This window comes from Theileria parva, chromosome 1 (genome assembly GCF_000165365.1).
Source record: "Theileria parva strain Muguga chromosome 1, complete sequence, whole genome shotgun sequence".
NCBI classification, from domain to species: domain Eukaryota; phylum Apicomplexa; class Aconoidasida; order Piroplasmida; family Theileriidae; genus Theileria; species Theileria parva.
The window spans coordinates 440331-461637 of NC_007344.1; the positions used below are offsets into that span (position 1 = coordinate 440331).

At 37.7% G+C, this 21307-nt stretch overlaps 3 protein-coding genes across 3 annotated transcripts; 1 reads left to right on the forward strand and 2 right to left on the reverse strand.

The window, feature by feature from the left end:
* Window positions 1–738: 738 nt before the first annotated feature.
* Window positions 739–15213, forward strand: TpMuguga_01g02025 (uncharacterized protein). The gene is made up of 7 exons (XM_760662.2): window positions 739–1094; window positions 1125–1212; window positions 1245–1939; window positions 1979–2062; window positions 2114–2236; window positions 2362–7737; window positions 7881–15213. The coding sequence occupies exons 1-7, from the start codon at window positions 942–944 to the stop codon at window positions 15192–15194; spliced, it is 13833 nt and encodes a 4610-aa protein (XP_765755.2). The 5' UTR covers window positions 739–941; the 3' UTR covers window positions 15195–15213.
* A 328-nt stretch (window positions 15214–15541) lies between these two features.
* TpMuguga_01g00230 (uncharacterized protein) lies at window positions 15542–18880 on the reverse strand. The gene is made up of 3 exons (XM_760664.2): window positions 16743–18880; window positions 16170–16436; window positions 15542–15993 (listed from the first exon to the last, which is right to left on the reverse strand). The coding sequence occupies exons 1-3, from the start codon at window positions 17953–17955 to the stop codon at window positions 15749–15751; spliced, it is 1725 nt and encodes a 574-aa protein (XP_765757.1). The 5' UTR covers window positions 17956–18880; the 3' UTR covers window positions 15542–15748.
* A 282-nt stretch (window positions 18881–19162) lies between these two features.
* Window positions 19163–21268, reverse strand: DCAF13 (DDB1- and CUL4-associated factor 13). Its single transcript, XM_061304953.1, has 9 exons — window positions 20916–21268; window positions 20757–20882; window positions 20573–20675; window positions 20286–20449; window positions 20173–20254; window positions 20043–20152; window positions 19744–19973; window positions 19317–19710; window positions 19163–19281 (listed from the first exon to the last, which is right to left on the reverse strand). The coding sequence occupies exons 1-9, from the start codon at window positions 21024–21026 to the stop codon at window positions 19201–19203; spliced, it is 1401 nt and encodes a 466-aa protein (XP_061161529.1). The 5' UTR covers window positions 21027–21268; the 3' UTR covers window positions 19163–19200.
* Between the last annotated feature and the right edge of the window lie 39 nt (window positions 21269–21307).

The following is a 21307-nucleotide window of genomic DNA, read 5'->3' on the forward strand; positions in this document are numbered from 1 at the left end:
CATCAAAATTTCAATTCTCTCATTTTAAGTTAACCAAATATTATTTAATATAAATATTTTTATCTAAGGTTTCAATCTTCCATAATTTCTTATTTTTATATTATTTTGACCCAGGATTCCATCCATACACAAATACTTTAAACCATATTAAATTGGTAGAACAAATAAAAATTAGATAGAAGTTAATAAAAATAATTAAACAATGAATATATTTAACATAAATTATAATGGAAATAGTGATAAGTTACTCAATATTCAAGCCGATCAGTGAACCTGAATGAATTCAAAAAATATTAAATAAATTATCTTAAATGGTAAAAATTCTTCTTTTTTCAGTGGAAATTGACTCTAATTTTATATAATATAAGTATATGTGTAAAACGTTAGGTTCAATATAGGTTACACTGGGGCCTACGTCAACTTGATCTTTTATTTTATAACCTGCCACAAAGTATTTTTATAGAATTATTATACATTCACAGTAAAAAATTCTAATGCAATATTTGTAAATTATTTATAAAACAAATCCATCTGTAATTTAACAGTTCGTTTCCTTAATTTAAAATATTTCTTTTAATTTTAATGATTCTAATTTTAAATCTGTTTTAATATAAATAATTGTTTTATAAAACACATTCTAAATTCATTTTTAATAGTTTTGGAATTTTTAAATGAAAATTTGACTTAAGTTACACCATTTGTCAAATTTTATCCTTTATTCTACACAAACATGGTGATATAGAGTCAAACAGAACTTGAACACTATTTCACTATTAGTTTTGTTATTTACAATCTGTTGATGAGTGTTTAAGTTTAAACAATAAAGTTATTTGGCGACCATACTGTACAAATAAACACAGTTTGACTTAAACGTAAAGATTGATAATAACTATCTAGATATTGATTTGAAACACAATCAATACTGAAATTGATTTGTTAGAATGAAAATAGGATACCCAAAAGGTGATAACTATAAGTTGGTTTTGGCATCGCTTCAGCCGTGCCAAAGGGCCTTTATAGAGTGTTTAACGACGTGTTCTGACGATGATCTGTTGATACACCTAAGGGCTTTCACACAATGGGTCTGGGAAAAGGTGAGTAATGAATTCATAATTTATATTTAGAGCGATGTAATTTGCTGGGCGTCGGTTTTGAATAGGTTCGACGACATATTCTCCCATTATATAAATCTTTCCCGGGGTTATATAAAAGGTAATGTAAACAATAGAATAAATATTATTTAGGAGAGTGTGAAATTGACCCACAAAGCTACTTTAAGGAGGTTGAACTGGTCAAAAGTGCGCTGAGGACGTCGATCATGATTGTGGAAAATTGTGGTTCTAAAAGCACGTATAATTCTGTTGACTTGCTCGTCCACCTCCTTGACGATTTGAACCTGGAAATTGTATATTTATCAACCAGAATGCTCTGTGTGTGTTTCAGCATAAGGAACTTGAGAAACTCAGTTTTGAAGGAGATACCCCTAGTTTCACAGCGATTGTCAACGTTTGTCACAAGCCCACTCCCTGACAGAGATTTGAAGGTGTTATCGAGTAACCCCACGAATTTGACGAGGAAGTTTAACCAGGGCCCAGACTCAGAGTTCTCAGTGTCCTGCCCACTGGTTCTGGAGTATTACATAAAATGCTACCAATACTGGGTATCCAGGGACTCCACAATCAAGCTAGAAATGTCCAATAAGGCCCACGAAAACGCCAACGAGTACCTTGAAATACCAATACACGAAATTTTAAACCCTGAGTCTCTATCGCAGAACGAAAGTAACGAAAAGTTTGTAAATTATACCTCTAACGAAAAGTTCGTTAGCCTTGTAAATAGTTTTGTCTCCTCAATTGACGAGAACCAACTTTACCTCCACATTTTAAAGACCTTCAAGTACCTCGTGTCGAAGTATACAATCGATGAAAACAATTATAATGTTAGTTTAAAGTGTTACACTGTTAATAAATATTTATAGGCACTTCGATATAAACTCCTAAAGACATTTTCTCTGTATTTTGTACAATTACAAAGACTTCTAGTTAATACCCGCTTTTCCTCTGTAAGTTTTATCACTATATATACATAAATATATGCGTTAATGAATTTTTAGCTTATTTGTATGTTGTTTATAAACACAGCGTTTTACACTCAATTTCTAACTCAAAACCCATGCTTTTTACTCGAGTTATCTTGGTTCATCAAATGCCACGAGTATATCGACTATTCCACAATGGTATTAATTTGTTTACATAATTTTACAATTAACTTTATCATATTTTATAATAACTACAATTAACCTTATAATATTTCATAATGACTGTAAAAACTGTATAACTGAGTAAATGATTGGTTTTGTAGATCGTGGCAACTGAGTTGTTGTCGGCAATGATATATGACGGGATCCAATATAAGACTTTGTCAAATTTGCTAGGCTTTGGAGTCCCGCAAGGAATATACATAAAGGTTCTGAAGAGTTATTTACACCACGAACACGAATCACAGCCTCTGCCGCCAATATTGAAGATGAAGTCGCCAGGGTCGTCAGAGGCAAGTACGGCACCATGTAAGGATTTTGACTACAGAACGAAGGATGAAAAGGAGATTTGTATGTTACAGCCGACGGGCTATGTATGCGAGAATTTAGAGGGAGACGTAGACTGGAAATTTTTAGTACAGAACCCTGAAACGAGAGAACAGATTTTGCACGATGAGGAGCGAATGCGGGTTTTGCTTCAGCTCCTAGTAGTTTACTACTCAATCATTAACTATCACGGGAACTGTAGCGCTTTAACGAGCTTGAGCGTGCTTGAAATGTTGGTGAGATTTACGAGGTGTAGGAATCCAATATACACCCCAGTGATAATATACGTGGTACAAGTGCTTGAGGCTCTTTTGGATTATAACCAGACTGTTTCAAGACTACTCAGAACAGAACTACACTTATACCACGTTTACATTTCGAGAATACAATTTGACATGTGTAAAGTGGAGAACTCATTACACTTTGGAAGTGACTTGTGCAACAAGAACAGTTGGCCAAATGGGTGGATTTTGCCAAGAACAAATGATGAACTGGTGCTCAGAGTGTACTGGTTATCCTTTAGCGAGTTTAGTGCCCGGAAGTTTCTGTTCAAGAGCATAATCAAGGACATATATTTGGTAACGAGGCCTTATTCTGGAAGAGCTGAGATAAACGACTACGATGTATTTGCACCAACGAGCCCAATGGTGCCGATATTTCTGGCAATACTTAAGGATCCACTGAGCTATGGTCATGGGGTTTACAGCACAGTGATAAGTCTAGTTTTGGACACTATCAGAGATGATCCAGTATCTCAGGAGGAAATGCACAACCTGGGAATTATACCAGGGCTTCTGAATTCGATAAACGAAGAGACTTTGAAGTCTGAGGATAGTTTGAACCTGGTTCCAACAGCAATTTCAGACTTGTTTCTACACAGGACAGCACAGGATTATTATAAGAGTATGAAGTATTCGTTTGTTCTTAGATTGATAGATGTCGTGGTGAAGCGCGACTTTGTGCTATTTCACATGTTTGGAGAAGTGTCAGCATCTATTGGGCTTTCACTATGCACAGTGATAAAACACCACGAAACAGCACACTCACTCTTCATGAAGAGGTTGATTAAGGTTATCTATGACCTTTTGCTAGAAGCGCTCACATTTCCAGAGTTTAAGCCCGTTTCAACACAGGTTAGTCAGAGTGAAACTGAGGAATACTTGAATCAGTTTAAGACAAATTCCCCTCCAATGGCATTGGAAACACTATCACTGCTTGATGAGGTAAAATCAAGTGACTTTTATGCAGACAGGATAGCAAATTTGGGCAAATGCCTGTCAACGTTCCTATCCCTGAAACAAAGCGTGTCGCAGTTCATCTCCTGTGACGGAATTAAGTTGTTAATGCAGTTGTGTACAGTACCCTGTTTACCGCCAATGTTCCCACAAATTTACCCCCAACACCCATTAGTACTAATTATCAAATATCTCACAACCCAAGCAGCGATCCCATCAATAATACACTTTCACACAATATCACAACATTATCTCAATATAAGTGACTCCCATGACACCTTTATTAATTCCACCGCTAGTAATAGTGTTAATCACACTAACAGTGTAAATCATGTTAATAATGTTAATAATGTTGAGAATGTTGACAGAGTTAATAATTTAACCAAAATTGACAATTTCAACACTATTAGTAGTGTGGATAGTGGATTAGGTGAGGATTGGAAGAGGCTGTATATGACTTATCACTTTTTGTATTTGATCCACAAGGACAACTTCAGTTTGTACCACACGGGATGCTCAGGATCATATCAGTTGAGTGTGGACTTTGAGAATTTGTCGACGTGTGAGTTACACAACACAGTGACAATGTGTTTGAACACTCTGATCAATGAGTACCCGAGACTTTTATTCAAGTTATCGAGTAAGATTGGGGATGACAACTGTTTGATGGGATCAAGTAGTTACCTGGGCCATGAACACCCTCAACTTAGAGCATATAAGCAGTTTACAGCAGATAAGAAGAATGAACAAAACGATGTCATTTTCTCAGCAAATGACTTGTTCTGGTCAACCCAGTGTTCCTACGCATACTCGACAGATCTCACGAGTGAAAATGGTGTTAATTCTAAAATGCAGTTGTTAAATTCTGAAGAGTTGTTTGGATTGGAGTTTTGTAGATCGATGGTAGTGATGTCGAAGTCCCTGTTGCTGTCGTTGAACGTATCAATTAACGAGGCGGTGGGGATGACAAGTAGCGGAAACGAGTGCCTGAAGACGTATATTTGTAAACACTCATTCCAAGTAGTGTCTCTGTTCTTCAGCTTGCTACATAACTTGGATAACATTACCACATCAAATGGTTCTGGTGGGAATTTGGAGTATTTCAGGAATATTAGGTACATTTCAGACGTGCTGGAGTTGGTGTATAAGTTGCTGATAGATGATAGAACAAGCGGGTTATACCTTTTGACGACATGTTTGTTCTCAAGTAGAGGAGGAATGACGCTTGTTTGCACCTGTTTTGATTATGTGTTCACACTATTTATGGGAATAGTGTTTGCAATGGCGTTGAAGCTGAATAAGGATTTGACGATGAAGGAGTTGGTGGGGACGAAGATTGACTTGGGGTCATTTCCAAGAATTAAGGCTCTATTGTCAGATTTTACAAATTTAGAGTTTTCAGTATTGAGGAATTTGTACAACCCAACCCTTAAATGCCTCCAAATATGCCTGTCACTCTTCTCCAAGTGCACTAACCCAAGAACTGTCCTTAATACTAACATAGATTCGAATATAGCTAACCTGCTGACTAAGTACCACAAATCGTATTTCACCTTCTCAGTAACGGAAAACCAGAATTTAGATGAAAAGAGTAATATTGGAACATTGGTTAATGGGATGATACTGACATGTGTGAAGTCGTGTTGGAGTTGGTTTGCATTTTTAGTACACATGGAGCCATGCACGCCATCGTCAAGCACCTCAAATCCATTCTTTTACATACCGACAAAGATTGTAACCTTGTTGTTGAAGGTGCACATTTATTACCTGGATTACCTATCACCGTCGAGGCAGCAGGCGTTGAATTTACATTTCGCAAACTCAGTAACCTCTTCGAAAACAAATAAAGTTAGCGACGCTGTATCCTCAGGATTGAATGTGTCGAGGAGATCAAGAGTGAGGTCAAGAATGGTAGTGTCAACAACCGACGATAGCTTTGATGTGTATGAAGACCGTGACCAGCAGGACATTGAGTCAGTGAGGTCATATTTGTCAGAGATGGGGTTCAACGAGAGGGATATTAACAACGCAATTTCATACTGTGGAACATCAGATATTGCAACCCTGACAGACTGGCTAGTTAGTGTAGGAGAATTAACGCCTGAGAACCTGGAACTAACAAACTATTCCCAAATACCAGAAGACGACCACATTAACCAGAAAATACTACAGCACCTAAACTCATCATACCTATTACACCTTAACAATGTTGATTTGGACACTAATATGGATGCTAATAATGACATGAATATGAATAATGGCGCTGATAACTTAAACTCAAGTTTACACCCTGGTGATAACGCACAATTGAATGATTTGCAGTTGAACAGTGAGCAGCTGAATAGGTATGAAGATGTGGATTATGTTAAGTTAATGAATGATGTGTTTACGGAATTGAAGACTCAGATAATACCATATATACTGAAGTTGGCACACCTAATGCCGACGTTTTTGCAAACGGCATATGACTCGATATTTAAGTTACACTCCTTCAAGATCAGGTTTATGTTGTGCGTTGATAGTTTCGAGGGCGACGACGTGCTGAAGATGTTCCCCAATTTCGACAGAAACTACGAAACTGACTTTAATGTGCTGAATTTGATGAATTTCCTCATGTCCAAGGTCATAAGACTGCATAAAATCCTACAGTCAAGGTCACTAAATGTGAAGAATGAGCATTTGTTGTCACTTTTCAGCCCGTTAATCTTCATCTATGACAATGAAAAGCAACTGGCTTTAGACCAACTATTTGATAAGGAGACAACGAATTGTACAAACAGTAGTGAAAAACTGGACACAAGTGACCAGCAGGATGATATGTTGTATAACTATGTGCTTGCAATAGAACATGAGCACTTGTTGTGCTACTTCTATTTATTATCACATTTGATGGCTGGGAAGGAGAATCTGGTGCATTTTACTACGAAGCTGAGAGATTTTAACACGGGCAGACCAATAAATGTGCTGAACCAGGTGTTGGAGGTGGTGGACTTTTTTGTTAATTTAAGGTCCCAGTGCTTTTCAAAGGCCATTTTGAATGTTTCATCTTTGGGATTGAAGAGGAAATTTGGATTGTCAATTCCAGTACCAGAGTGGTGTTTGTTGGGAGAGTCAGAGTCGTGGTTTATGAAGAGAGAGTCAACTGAGAAATTTGAGTTCAACTCTTTAAAGTACGGTTTGTATGCAACAAAGTGTATTCCACAGATATCATCACCGCCGCCGTTTTTCAAGTATGCACTCATTTGTATACATGAAATTGTCAAGACAAGGATTATTGAAGGATTTACACCCCATGATCATATATACAACGCACCTTCTTCAGCTTCATTTGAATCCAGTAGCTCTCAACATAATCAGAAAGGAAGTCCAGGGAGGAATTTGTTTAACACAAGCCCAAGTTTTTCATTTGATTCTGGCATTTCACAGTCAGATAAGGCTTTACAAAGTAGTCAGCAGAGTAGTTCAGAACTCAGTAAACATAGTCAGAGATTAACACACAGAGATTCAAGCAAGGATAGCCTGGGTAGAGATAAAGAGAGTCCGAATAAGTTCTATAAGGAGACATTGAAGGTTTACAAGGAGTATGAGATACCGGAAATGGTTCAAGAGAAGCTGTTGTACAGCTGTATGAAGATCTTGGAGATGTTCCCAGGTTCAGATGGAGATGTTACCTTTTCACTCCTGTCAATCCTGAATACAATTACTGATTCTTACAGAAACGCGGAGAAGCTCGTCAGATTTAGGGCCACAGTCAACAAGTCAAGTATGGATTTCCTTAAAATTCTGTTAACGATTCCAAGGTCAGGCCTGTGTCCGGGGTTACTAAGAATGATTTCAAACATAATTCTACACACCATGGAAGATTACGCAACACTTAAAATGGCCCTCAGAAATAAAATCATACAAATTCTCACCCCAGTAAAATTAATAGTTATAATAATTATAGATATAATAGTCATATAATAATTATCACTATACTTATTGTTACTATTAACACTACAACAGTTATAACCAAATATAACCATTATTATCTTTATTAATGTAACTAATTTGTTTTATAGGGCCCGTTGAGCTTTGATCGCTTCGTTGATGAGTTGAATGCATACTACAGAAAGTGCCCGTCGTTGATGATACAACTGATTGATTCCCTGTGCGTTATCACAGTGGACGAAGCGCTGTATCCAAACGGTAGTTTTAATCTTCCAAAATTAACAGAAGATACAGCAAGTAGTTCTAATTTGCCAAGATTTAATGCAACCAATGATAATGGACCCGGTGGAAGTTTTTCAAGTTCAAACACGATTAGTGAAAAGGAAGAAATGGAGAACACGTTGATTAACTCTGAAAATAAAGTATATAAGGTAAAGGACCTGTTTATTACCTTGAAGAACCACCATTTGCTTAAGGATTTAGTATCATATGAAGAGTCTGATTTCTCAGTGTGTGATAGTTCAGATTATAAGCTGGATTTGAGGAAGTTGTTCCAAATATTAAGAACAATTGTTGAGTTTCTGCATATTTCATCAAATTTACAAGCATTGACACATTCAGGAGGTGATTCAACACTAAAACATTCAGATTCTTTTGGTAACACAGTGAATAATACAGTGAGTGGTACAGTGACCCGTTCAGTGAGTAACACATTAAATAGTACAGTAACTAACAATAGTGTGGATAAAACGGCGAATAAGATGTATTACCCATACTCGCTGGATTTGAACAGCTATTTCTTTCTGTTTAACCTGATTAACCATAACTTCCCACTACCGCTGATGTACCCAGAGTTGACACCGACATTGCCAGGTGAGATTCACCTGAAGAGCTTCCCATATAAGCTGGATAAGCTTGACAAGTTTAATGTTAGGTCGCTGTTGATATATGTGACGAGGTGTGTGTTTGCAATGATATGCGGACTGGTGGTGCCGAGCAATTTGTCAGTTGAGGTCTCAGACCCGGATTTTGAAAGAGTACAGAAGATGATTTCAGACTCTTTGGATAACTATTCTACGGCCCTGATGTTGTTTTCGTCAAAGAACGTTGAGACCTGCACATGCGTGGTGGAGGAGATTGCACACGTGTTGCACTACATCTCAGGACTGAATTCTAGTGATGCAGGGCCGTACTTTGTGCCGATAGCAGTTTACACGCTTTGCAACCTGCTGAATAACTTGCTGCTGCTGAGGTTTAGGAAGTTTTTTGACATCTCAGAAGTGATATCGAAGCTGAAGAGAGTACTATGTCAAATTATAGGAAGACTCGAGTTATCAAGGAATGAGACGAGGATAGTGTGTTTATCCATAACAAGAGTTTTGGTGATTTTGACAACTTCAGGAACAGCGTCATTTGGCCACGCAGTGAATTCAGACAGAATTAATGCATATGGAGAAATAAACGGAGCGAGAGATTTAAGTGAAGGTGAGGAGGACGAAACGGCACTAGTGGTGGAACTGGAAGACACTGACGAAGATAATATGGACATGGACTCGCATGAGACAGATACTGAGGAAACTGACGAGATGGAAGAGAGTGACGAAATAGAGGAGAGTGATTCGGGAACAAATTCGGGAGATATGTTAATAGATGTGGATAGTAGTGGGGAGGAAAGTGGTGGGTCATCAGACAGTGAGAACCCAATGGATGATGTCGAGGTTTCAGACGACGAAGCAAATGAAGAAGTAGCACTACCACATGAAGTTGAAGAGGATTACGCGTCAAATCAGTATTCAGAGACTGTGACGACTTCAAGTATTGAGGATTTGGAGGAGGAAGAGGAAGATGATGGGCCTAGAATCAGAGTGGCAGGTGAGATAGATGAAACTTCAAGAAATGAAAATAGTCAAACTATCGATACGACAACTAACATATCGATACCAGAAGATAATGAGTCCGACTCAAGTCTAGATGAATTCCCTGCTGATTTCGATCTAACAACAGATAATCCAAATCCCACGGATACCGCTGTTGCTAATGCCAATAACATTAGCAATAATAATATTAGAATTAGTGATATAGCAGGAGTTCAGAGTGGATTAGATGGACATTCAATACAGATTGAAATACAGCTAGGAAATAATCAAAATTTAAGTATAATAGATCCTTCAGGCTCCTTTTTTGGACTAACTCAGCAAGTTCAAGGCACTGCTGGTAATTTCAATAATCCAGCTTCAGACGGTTCATCAACTGATAGAGTGTTTTCATTCAATACTTTTGGAAATATTAATCTAAACAGTAATAACCAGAGGGATAGTAATAGTTACAGAGTAGATTTGGGAAATCAGAGAAATCAAGGAGTTGACCAGAGAGTTGATCAGAATACCAGAGGTGATACGTGGTCAACTGCTGGTGATTTAGACTTGGTATTGAAAAATCCAGTCTTGCCCCCGTTTAAGAAATCATTTAACTCCGAATCATATGACCCAATATATCCACTGTATTTGCTTATACTGAAGAAACTCAAAATTGTTAAAGTTAACTCTAATCAACCTATTGAACAACACGACACTGCAATTGATACAGAAATTGATGAACAACTTGTGGATCAGGATGTAGAGGTTGATGGGCAACTGCTGCAACAAGCCTCAGAAATCAACCAGGAACGTATGGATCAGGATGTAGAAATTGATGGAAACCAGGACACAGAGGTTACTCAACAACAAGATGGGCAAAATATTGAACGAGAAATAGATTCTGAAGGAAGATATTATAATAGAGGGTTAGAAGTAATAGCACACGCGTTGGGAATAACATATGGTGACTTGTTTACATTGGCGAATATGGACCCAGGAGTGATTGCAGAATTACCAGAAGATATGAGAGAAGAGATCATATTACATCAGCTTAACACAATTAACGTAGACGCAGTAGCATCCGTGAGACAGTCAAGATCGTCATCTTCATCTGATAGACCTACAATACCACCACAAGTCGATGGAGAGAATATGAGAGTGGAAATGCAGTACCTGGAATCATTGCCTAGAAGTTTAAGATTAGATGTAACGAGAGCACTGTATGGAGAGAACTCCAGTGCAGCAAACGAGATTAACGCATCACTTGATCTGGAAGGAGACCACTCAAGTTTATTGGCAGCATTGGGACCATTTATCAGGTCAGAAGGACTTAACTCAGTAAATGACCTATTGAATAATCTGGCAACATCGTTAAGTCAGACCACAGATGATAACTTACATCCAGTACTCTTTGAAGCTGTAAGATCAAGACTCCAAATACTACCCAATACTAATTCAAACAACACTAACACTGGAAATAACTCTCAAAACACCGCTAATGCCAATTCCAGTAATAGATTCACCACTTCCAGTATTAATATCAATAACACTATACCCAACTTCGAATCCAGCTTTTTTGGAGGTAATGGGTTCATAGTTCCACTTAATGACGAGGGAGGGATAGGTGAACCACCAATACCAATATTTAGAGACCTAAGTAGGCGGAATGCTAGAAATCAGAGGGATAGAAATTTTGTTGAAGGCGAGGTTGGAAGGACAGGACTAACTCTGGGATTTGTGATAGGAGAAGTATCAAGACAAAACAATGGTAACCGTGGCAGACTTAACCGCTCATCAATGGGTGCACTTAATAGGAATACAATAAGTTTCATAAGTAGAAACCCGATGAACACGGTTAATAGGTCAGGTTTAAATGGGATTAATAGAAATACAATAAACTCAATTAGTAGGGCAGCACTAAATTCCATTAACAGAAATGCCCTGAATGCGGTTAACAGGTCAGGTTTAAATCCAGTTAGTAGATCAACGATAAACCCAATAAACAGAGGAGGAGTTAATGGGATGATCAGAGGTGGTAGGTTGGAATTAACAGACGAGATGTTTTTGATGCCTGGAAGAGGGATTAGAATGTCAAGATTGAATGAACCTTTGAACCAGATATCAATAACAGGCTCTGAAGGCTTAGGTTTAGGTTTAGACTCGGTTGATGACAGGAACAGCTTAGACACAAGATTACTGCAGACAATCCCCCAGATTCTCAACTCAATTGATCCAAACATGTTTGAATTATTCCCACAAAGAGTTAACCAGACTGAAAACAACGACGTTTTACTAAATGAAAACTGTGATTCAATTCTGGAAAACATCATTAAACTCATCCCCAAGTCCATATGCTCCTCATCACAAACTAAAAATATTAATACTCAAGTGGGTGGTCCAACCCACAGTGCTAATAACAGTGCTGTAAACAATAATGTTAGTGTCAATGTTCCAACAAGTACTAACCCTCCAAACGCTACTACCACAAATAATGTGCAAATGGATAACGCAAACTTAGATCAGGTTGAGAAGAGTATTGGTACGATGGGGTGTGGAGGTGATATGGATACATTGAGTTTAGTGAGTATTTGTAAAATGTTCTTCTTGCCGGTGGAGATGAATAAGAGGATTTTCTTCAAGTTGTTGTATAATGTGTCATCTGGACCGTCACAAGGCGATTTGATGAGGATGCTGCTGTATATCTTGAGGGAGGCGATTTTAGGAGTGGACGCTGAATATGACTGTCCAGACGTGGATGAAACGTTTTTCAAAAACATGCCGAAATCACACTTTTCACACCTATCAGACTTGGTTAACCGGACCAAAGTAACATTAGAACCGAGTTACTCAAATAGCATAATGGCAGTTTTTGAATCAAAGGCCACAGTTGACTATTATAACTTCAGTTATATATGTTCAGAACGAGTTTTGGAACAACTCAGGAGTATTCTAATAGCGTTACCGACAACGATAACCTCACTTTCAAGACCGATTTCCCATTCAGAGGAGTCATCAGTACATGACCTCAAGAGGAAGAAAAAGAGGTTTAACCCGCTATTAAGTGATTCATCAGATAGTGCTGAAGGGACATCAGTGGCAGTTTGTAACCCAATTGATTTATTGTTTTACGCTACGGCTACGAATTTGTTCCAATCGAGTGTAAAGCACATGAACCATTTGCTGATGGTGATACACAACTTGTTAGTGTTCAGAGCAGGAGCAAACATGAGTGACCTCGATAGCGAGATATTGTCAAATTTAGTTAATACTCCAAGAGTCAGTGAAGACGTACATTCAGACATTGTAAACTCGCTAAGTGAAGAGGCATTGGGTTCATTTTTGAGAATTTACACCTCATTCACGTGCCAGAGCACCTGGTTACAGATGTGTAACACCAAGGACGCAAACGCACAGTCACAGTTGGAAGTCATATCACAGATCATATCAGTACTCTTGAAAAGTAAGCATAAGCAGTTTGTGATTGGAGTTTTATCCGAAAAGTTTCAACTGGTCTCATCACTGCTGTCTGAGAGGCTATCAAATCTGACAGACTCAATAGTGTTTGATTACCAAATTGAGCCCCTAATACACACACTGTTAAGGATAACACAGTTGCTAAACACTGTTAATATTAATTTCATTAATGACAGTGATTTTACCACTAATCTTACTGCTGAAGTTGGTCCCGAACATACTCCTGAAGTTAGTGTTAATGAGGCACTTGGTGGTGATGTCGGTCCCAATGGTGCTATTGACGGTGAACTTAGAGCTAATAGTGCTGTTGAAGGTGATGACATTATAAAACAAAACGATATTGTGGTTTGTGAATTCTTCAGAGAAATGAATTCTGGAATCCTGGAAATTTTGTGGAATAGGCTAGACCAGTGTTTGATATACTTGACGGATGAGAGTTTGGTGAAGAACTTTATGGGCGACTTTTACAAGGAGACACATATTGAGAATCAGCACTACTTCGACGTGCTGAGAAGTCTAATTCCCTTGATTGAGGTCTTTTTCATCATCTCCCAGCTGTTCATAGCGCATGATTACGGAGTTACTGACATGAAATTTGACAAAATCTTGGCAAACCTCAATTATGAGCATTTTTACAATTTTCATAATCTGCGTTCCAACTCATCAAACACACCGAACAAGAAATCAGCAAATGAAATCAGCGAGTCTAATATAGGTAAAATGAGTTTATCGGATATTGGGAAGATGACACAGTCAGGAGAACTGGGGAAATTAATTCAGTCAGGAGAAATGGGGAAACTGAGTAACCTGGGTGACGACGAAGATATGATCGAGATAAGTGAGAATCATTTATTGATGATGAATTTTGTCGAGAAGCACAAACGACTGTTGAATTTGTTCATAAAACAAACTCCGTCGCTGCTGAATGGCACGTTTATGCCAATGATAAGGCTGGCACCGATGTGTTTGAGTTTTGACATTAAGCGCCAGTACTTCAGGCAGAAGCTGAAAGAGGGCAGAGTGGGTCTTAGAATAGACCCGATAAAGATCAACGTTAGAAGACAGCACGTGTTTCTGGATAGTTACCACCAGCTGAGGCTGAAAACAAGTGACGAGATGAAGGGCAAGTTGAGTGTTTCATTTGGAGGGGAAGAAGGTGTTGATGCTGGTGGACTTACTAGGGAGTGGTACACAATTTTATCAAAAGAGTTCTTTAACCCGAATTATGCACTATTTACTCGCGAAGGAAGGAAACAGGAGTTTAATCATCCAAACCCACTTTCGGCAATTAACCCAGACCACCTGAACTACTTCAAGTTTATTGGCAGAGTTATTGGGAAGGCTTTGTATGACGGACACCACATGGAGGCGTACTTTTGCAGGTCATTTTACAAGCATATGCTTGGTTCAAGGATAACTCCGTGTGATGCTGAGTCTGTCGATCCCCAGTTCTACAACAATCTAATTAGCATTAGGAACTGCAGTTTAGAGCAATTAGGTCTTGAACTGTATTTTAGTACTGAAATTGACGAGTTTGGCAAGGTCAAGATCATAGATCTGGTACCAAACGGCAGAAATATTCTAGTTACTGACGAAAACAAGCACAAGTACATCCAGCTGCTATGCAGACACAAAGTAACAAATGGCATTAAGGAACAACTCGACGCTTTCATGCAGGGCTTCAGGGAACTCATTGCGCCTGAGCTTATTAGCATTTTCGATGACCGGGAACTCGAACTGCTAATCTCAGGCATTCCGATCATTGACCTTGAGAACATGAAGCAGAACGTTGAGTACATCAACTACACTGAGGATAGCCTACAGATCATTTGGCTTTGGGAAATCCTTTCCGAGTTTGACCAGAGTCATCTTGCTGCGTTTTTGCAGTTTGTCACTGGCACCAGTAGGGTCCCCATTGGCGGTTTCAAGAACCTTATGGGCATGAGGGGTCCTCAGAAAATCTCAATTCACAAGACTTTTGGACAGAATAGGCTTCCCACTGCCCACACCTGTTTCAATCAGCTAGATTTGCCTTGCTACCCTGAAAAGGACATGCTCAAGTCTAAGCTCCTCCAAGCCATTTTAGAGGGCAAGGAGGGGTTTGGATTTATGTAATCTAATATTCTATTCTATACTATATCCTATGTAGTTTCTATGTAATAGTATTTGAGTAGTGAGTGTATATAATTCTATGAGCTAGTGGTTTATATTTACCATACAATAATATAATGTAGCTGTTACATGCCTGACTATACACATGAATTATACAAAAATTAACTATTCTGTTAAACATAATACATACACAATACAAACATAATCATACAATACATAACACTAGATACACTCAACCCATCATAGAATACAAAAATGACTAGTTATTCAATACATAAAATTACATATACTCAATACATTACATAAATACAATACGCTACACAAACAGCCCATTATACTAAAATGTAAAGTGGAAAAATGAAAAGTTAAATGTGTTAAACAACAACGACAAAAGAAAAGTACAACAAAATCCAAAACCAACAAGTAAGGTTGTGATAAACAGGTTGGCGGTTGCAGATGAGCCTAGTCACGGAGTCAGGTGATCAGGGCCACATCAGGCAACAACAGTATAGTAAAATAGTCTCTTTGGTTCAACTCAATGTTATTCAGTGGGGCAGTTACTCGAATGAGTGGTGGAGATAGATCTCGTCGTCGTTGATCTGGTCCTCTGTGACTGAGGGCACGTCTGTCGAGAGTGAGCTTGGCGAGGTTGAAATGTGCGTGTCGTGTTTTAAGCCATTCCTGTACCTCCTCTTCTCAACCCTCACTGGGTGATCTTCCATCGCGTTATTGGTAACGAACTCATGGACTGAATTCAACTGTGGGTCTCCCAGACGAAAATGTACATTCAACGGATCAATTCCTAAGAAATTATTATACACCATGTAATAGTGTAGTAATAGTGCAGTAGTGGTGCAACAACAGCATTATAGTATTGTAGTATATTATACTATTAAATATATTAAATATACTATTATACTCTTAATTATTGCATAACTAATAGGTGAATTGTTGTATGATTTACTGTTTTTGTCTTACTTTGAACGAATTGTGTGGTGTTGTCATCGTGTAGGAATTGGTTGTTGGCGTTCATTGCGAGTGAGCGAGTGTAGGTCTCACTGATTGTTGAGATGAACTCTTCTCTTGAGATTATGTTTGAGAGATCATTTGAGTCTGGGACCATCCCGTTATCCCCGCCCACAAACTCCGCTGAGTGTGCAAATGAGATGGGAATGTGATCTTGAACATAAGGATCGTTATAGCTGTCGTTAAAACCACCGAATCCGTCATAAACGTATCCATTCCCTATATAATATTAAGTAATGATTAGGGAGTATTTTATCTAGTTTAATGACTAAACAGTCTCGTGTGTTACGTATCCCCAGATAAAGTTATTATTTATATGAATAATTAAATCTAAAATTAGTAAATAATTAAAGGTAAAAATAATAGATAATTGTAGACAAATTTATCCAATTGTATTTAGAAATAATAGCTAAATAAAGCTAAATATGACAATTAATTAAATCTAACAATAAAATCTAATCATAGTTAGAATTAATTATAGATTATAACTCTTAAATAAGAGTTAAATATAAATAAATAGGATACGTGGAATGTTATTGATTTGTGGATTTGGGAGTGGATATTTCATGGGATCAGGTTTTTTATTGTTGAACGTGACTTGGAATTCACCATAAAGTGACGGGCTGGGCTTGTTAGTACGCTTGACATTCCCGAAAAACTCGTGAATGAGGAGAGCCTCGTCGAAAACACCCATGTCGTACGCAAGTTCCCAGAGCATGTTAATCTTGAAAAATGGCAAATTTGAGATGGTTGTGGGCGGATTTTTGCACTGGAAAACGCGCTTGTTCTTCTTGTTGGTTTTGTAGGCCATGCGCAAAAGCTGGAGCATGATTTTCCGGCCCTTGGAGCCAAGTTGTAGGCAGAATCCAGGAGCCCAGACGTACTTCTTCTTAGCCTTCGCAAGAATCTTCGCCATCTCTGACTTAGATTCACACTTCGCCCCGTTTTTCTTGAAAATGTCAATCAGTGCATCTTCGTCAATTTTGCACTTTAGATTCTGCTCAAGAACGGGATTCTTCTTCACCTCAGGAACCTCATCCTCCAAATTCAGGTAATCTGACAAATCGTCAAAGTAATCCTTGCCAATACGCAACTGATCCTCGGTTCTTGGACGCAAATGGTGGCCATTGTGCAACTGGCGTCTCTTTGTTAATTGCTGCCTATTACTCAGTTGACCATTATTAGGATGTGCATTTGTCACTTGAGTTCCATTGAGTTGACGGTTATTCAACTCAGATTTCTTTGTCGAATGTTGTTTGACAGAATACTGATTCTTGTTATTGGACTGCTGCCTGTTACCAGCAGTTTGCCTATTATTCAACTGTTGCTTGTTATTGGCATTTTGCCTGTTACTGACGTGTTGTCTGTTAGTCAGCTGCCTACTAGCAAGCTCAAAACCATTCTTCAAAGGTTTCTCCTTATCCATCATATTCTTCTCAATCACAGCATTATCCATCCTCTTGTGATCTTGCAAAAGCGTATCTTGTAATATGGTATCAAGTAATGCGGTATGATCGTTGTGCAGAACGGCGTGATCATGTAGATCATTAGTGATTGCAAAGGTATCAGTTGACAGACGGCGTTGTGTTTCCTCAGAAAAGGGGAATTCGGGGATATTCTCCTCCAACTCTCCCTGAGGCAAGACTCGATCATCGTACTGAACGTCGTAGTAATTGGTTGAGCCGCGCAAACCCGAGGAAGAAAAGTTCTCAAATGACAAACTCTCCTCGATAAACATTGCAAATAAATTATTCAATATCAATACCAGTCAGTTTAATAATTTATTCTTCTGCCTGTGATAAACTATTTCCACCACTAATCCAACGATCCAATCACAAATGGGAAGTTTTCTCCTACAATTCAACTTTACAACAGCGAATAAAATATCTTAATGGGAAATCCGATTTTTTTTCGAGTAGATGAGTTGAAAATCTAAAGTGTTAGACAGTTTTTATGAGATGATCATAGATACAGTTGAGTGGTGATCAAAATTGGAAGATCCAGTTTATAAAAATTAAAGTGTTATTAAATCCGATTAATTTGAAAATAAATCCAAAGAAACAAAAAAGAATAAATCTGATCTAAAAAAATAAAATGTAAAATGGGTTGACTGATCAGAGATTTGGTGGTGTTTTGGATAATTTCCGCCGAAATGTAAAATTACATGAAAATTACAAATGAGAATGTTAAGAAAAAAATAAAAAATCAGCAGTCGACTAAAAAAATGCGCATTTGAAACTTGGTGATTCTACCACTAACACCACGGTCAGATAATGGATGAATGGGCTCGACAATGAAAAAACAGAAAACTGTCGAGAGAAACAAAAATGTTTAAAATGTTTTAAAGTCGATTCGGCAATTTTAGCTTGAATTGTGAGAAGAGGCGATGGGAATAGAAATTTTTGTGAAACTTCTGGGAAAAATGAGGGTTACTTGAACTAAAAGTTATTATATTAAATATTTGATTTTGGAAGAAAATTGTATTAACAAAAAAAGCTAACAAATTTAAAAGAACAGAAAGGACTTTTGTCAAGTTTGTTTTAAATGAGTCATAACGATGTTAGGGGCTCCCATGATTCAGGACAAAGAATTAAAGTCACATAATTAGTACTGATAACTAAATCAAGTGGAAATTATGCACTTCCAGGAAAAAACAAACGAAAACATCAACTGCGATTCCGTACTTACACCATAAATTAGACGGTATTGGAATATTGTGTGTATTACCTCCAATTATCATCAAAACTACTTAAATACACTCACACCGAGTTCCTCTTCTCGATTTTTTTGAACGAAATCGTTGTCAGCAAATTCTAACAGAATATCCCCAATCTATTCAACACCCATCGTCACAACATTTCACTTTATTTTTTCTCTTCCTCACACACATTTTGCTAATATGCACCTGAACTACTATAATTCACATATGACTGGGTAGAGATATATTATTGAAGTGGAAATATTATGGAATTGAGGGTTAAAATTAGTCCAACTGGTTGAGAATTGGTTTTTCCTTTTCTTGGGTGACGGTTCCATCTTTGGAGAAGAGTGCTCTGTTAATCTCCTAAAGAAATATATTACAGTGTAATAATTGTTTACTCTTCTTCTCTTCGCGGCAGATTTTTCTTGCTGTAGTTTTTTCTGCTTCAAAATTAGTGCTGGAACGTGGTGGTGCCTTTGTATCCTCTTAATTTCAGGGAGCGCCTTGTACTTCTCCATGAGTTTATTACGGTAATCCAGGCTTCTTCTTTCTCTTGGAGGTCTCGGACCTAGTGGTTCAGATGCGTTTGCTTTCCAAATCCTCACACACATGTCTGAGCTGCCCGAACACACAAATTTTCCGTCCAGTGAAAACCTGCAACACAAGACGTTTTGCATTCTCCTATTCGAGTAGACGTCCCTGCTACGGCCTTCCATAGTAAATAACCGTACGCATTTGTCAAAAGAACTAGCTACAAATTCACTCCCGGTGGGGCTGTAGTCAACATCGGTCCTATAATCTATTATGGGTCATTAAATAACTTACACGGAGTTTACGAAGTCTTTATGGACTAAGAGAGCCCTTTCCAGCTTCCTCATGTCAAAAGTGTACAAATTGGAGTCCTCGTTTGCCACTGTGAAGTGGATTGGATTTTGGGGATTCCAGCACAAGGCATTCGATCTCAGCCTTAAAATGACCTTTCTTATGGGTGTATTGGCCCTTATATCATACAACCCTACCGAATTATCCGCACCCGTGGATCCAACCAAATTTACCTACAAATCTCTCAACCAAACTCATTAATCAAATTATAATTTTATTTTGAGCTATGCTCTAATCAGTACCGTTGTGGGATTAAACTTGACGCTATAAAGTGATTGGCATCCCCATTCAAATTTCATCACTGGAAGACTTCTATTTCCATCCCAAATATCCAAAACATCTCCTGCAGTTGCTAAACACATTTATTTCAACGTTTCCACTTGCCTATCAGGTTATTGGCCCATTGGTGGTCAAGTCCGTTCAAAATACTTCCAGCTAGAAACACATTCGCAGCCTAAACACCACATTAAAATTATAGATCTAACTTTTGTGTCATTTTTATATTGTGAAATTATATCATAATATGAATTATCTTCGGATTCCACTTCAATTTCTTCCAAATTCGCCTTGTCGGGAACACGCCAGCATTTTAAGTACTTATCAGTCCCACAAGAATATAACAACGTTCCATCATTATTTACACATAACCCTAAAACATTTTTACTAAACCACAATATCCTTAAATATGTATTATTACCATACTATTACTATATTATATTATACAATTAACTATATACTGATAACTATATTCTGTTATGCCTGAAAGCGGTACCATTAACGAATCCGTCATGCTTCCCTAGAACTTTCCCCTTATTCTTCTTTAGTAAGTTCCACATCCGAACTTCACCTTTGCAACAACCGGTAAACAAATCAGCCTAAAATAACAATGGAATGTAACATATAGTAATGATATTCTATATACTTTATCTATTTATGGTAGTATATATATGTAATACCAGCTGCGTTCTGCTAACTGCCATAGTATTAACAGAGTCTGTATGTCCTTCTAGTGCTGAAATAAGTGGTTTAGCAAACATTTTGCTCAATTTTGTCGCGATTAGTGCCCTCGTGTACTCTCTGGCCTAAAGAATTCATTATTTAAGATGTTAAATTACCCTTGAAAAAGGATGAAGAGCCGGATCAGGGTTCCTCATAGGCATTGGCCGCCTGTTTGGGCCCTCAGGCACATAGTCAGATCTTCTTCTATGCAAAACGCGGACCTCCATTAAAACTAACGGAATCAAACAAAAATCATGGGCAAATAAAATAATTAAATTATTTTTTCACACCAAATTAAATTTATTCACAGCGATTTTAATTTATTTACAACTTGATTAATTAGGGAATTTAATTTAAAGAAATCAACTAATTTACGAGAATATTATTTGTTTAAATTATTTAATTAATTTAATAAAATTTACTTTATTTAAAGAGATTAAAAAATAAATATCTTAATTAATAATAAATGAATACTGTAAGGGAAGATTTCAAGTGGAATTAGGTATGA

What these genes read in the sequence shown, in the direction of transcription:
- TpMuguga_01g02025 (XM_760662.2), top strand. Translation starts at nt 942, where the DNA reads ATGAAAATAGGATACCCAAAAGGTGATAACTATAAGTTGGTTTTGGCA. An exon ending in TTCCCGGGGTTATATAAAAG is followed by an intron (nt 1,213 to 1,244) that starts GTAATGTAAACA and finishes AATATTATTTAG; the next exon opens with GAGAGTGTGAAATTGACCCA. An exon ending in ATATCGACTATTCCACAATG is followed by an intron (nt 2,237 to 2,361) that starts GTATTAATTTGT and finishes TTGGTTTTGTAG; the next exon opens with ATCGTGGCAACTGAGTTGTT.
- DCAF13 (XM_061304953.1), bottom strand. Translation starts at nt 21,026, where the DNA reads ATGGAGGTCCGCGTTTTGCATAGAAGAAGATCTGACTATGTGCCTGAG. An exon ending in AATATAAAAATGACACAAAA is followed by an intron (nt 20,255 to 20,285) that starts GTTAGATCTATA and finishes TGTGGTGTTTAG; the next exon opens with GCTGCGAATGTGTTTCTAGC. An exon ending in TCAAGTTTAATCCCACAACG is followed by an intron (nt 19,974 to 20,042) that starts GTACTGATTAGA and finishes AGAGATTTGTAG; the next exon opens with GTAAATTTGGTTGGATCCAC.
- TpMuguga_01g00230 (XM_760664.2), bottom strand. Translation starts at nt 17,955, where the DNA reads ATGTTTATCGAGGAGAGTTTGTCATTTGAGAACTTTTCTTCCTCGGGT. An exon ending in ACAAATCAATAACATTCCAC is followed by an intron (nt 16,437 to 16,742) that starts GTATCCTATTTA and finishes AATATTATATAG; the next exon opens with GGAATGGATACGTTTATGAC. An exon ending in CACCACACAATTCGTTCAAA is followed by an intron (nt 15,994 to 16,169) that starts GTAAGACAAAAA and finishes ATAATTTCTTAG; the next exon opens with GAATTGATCCGTTGAATGTA.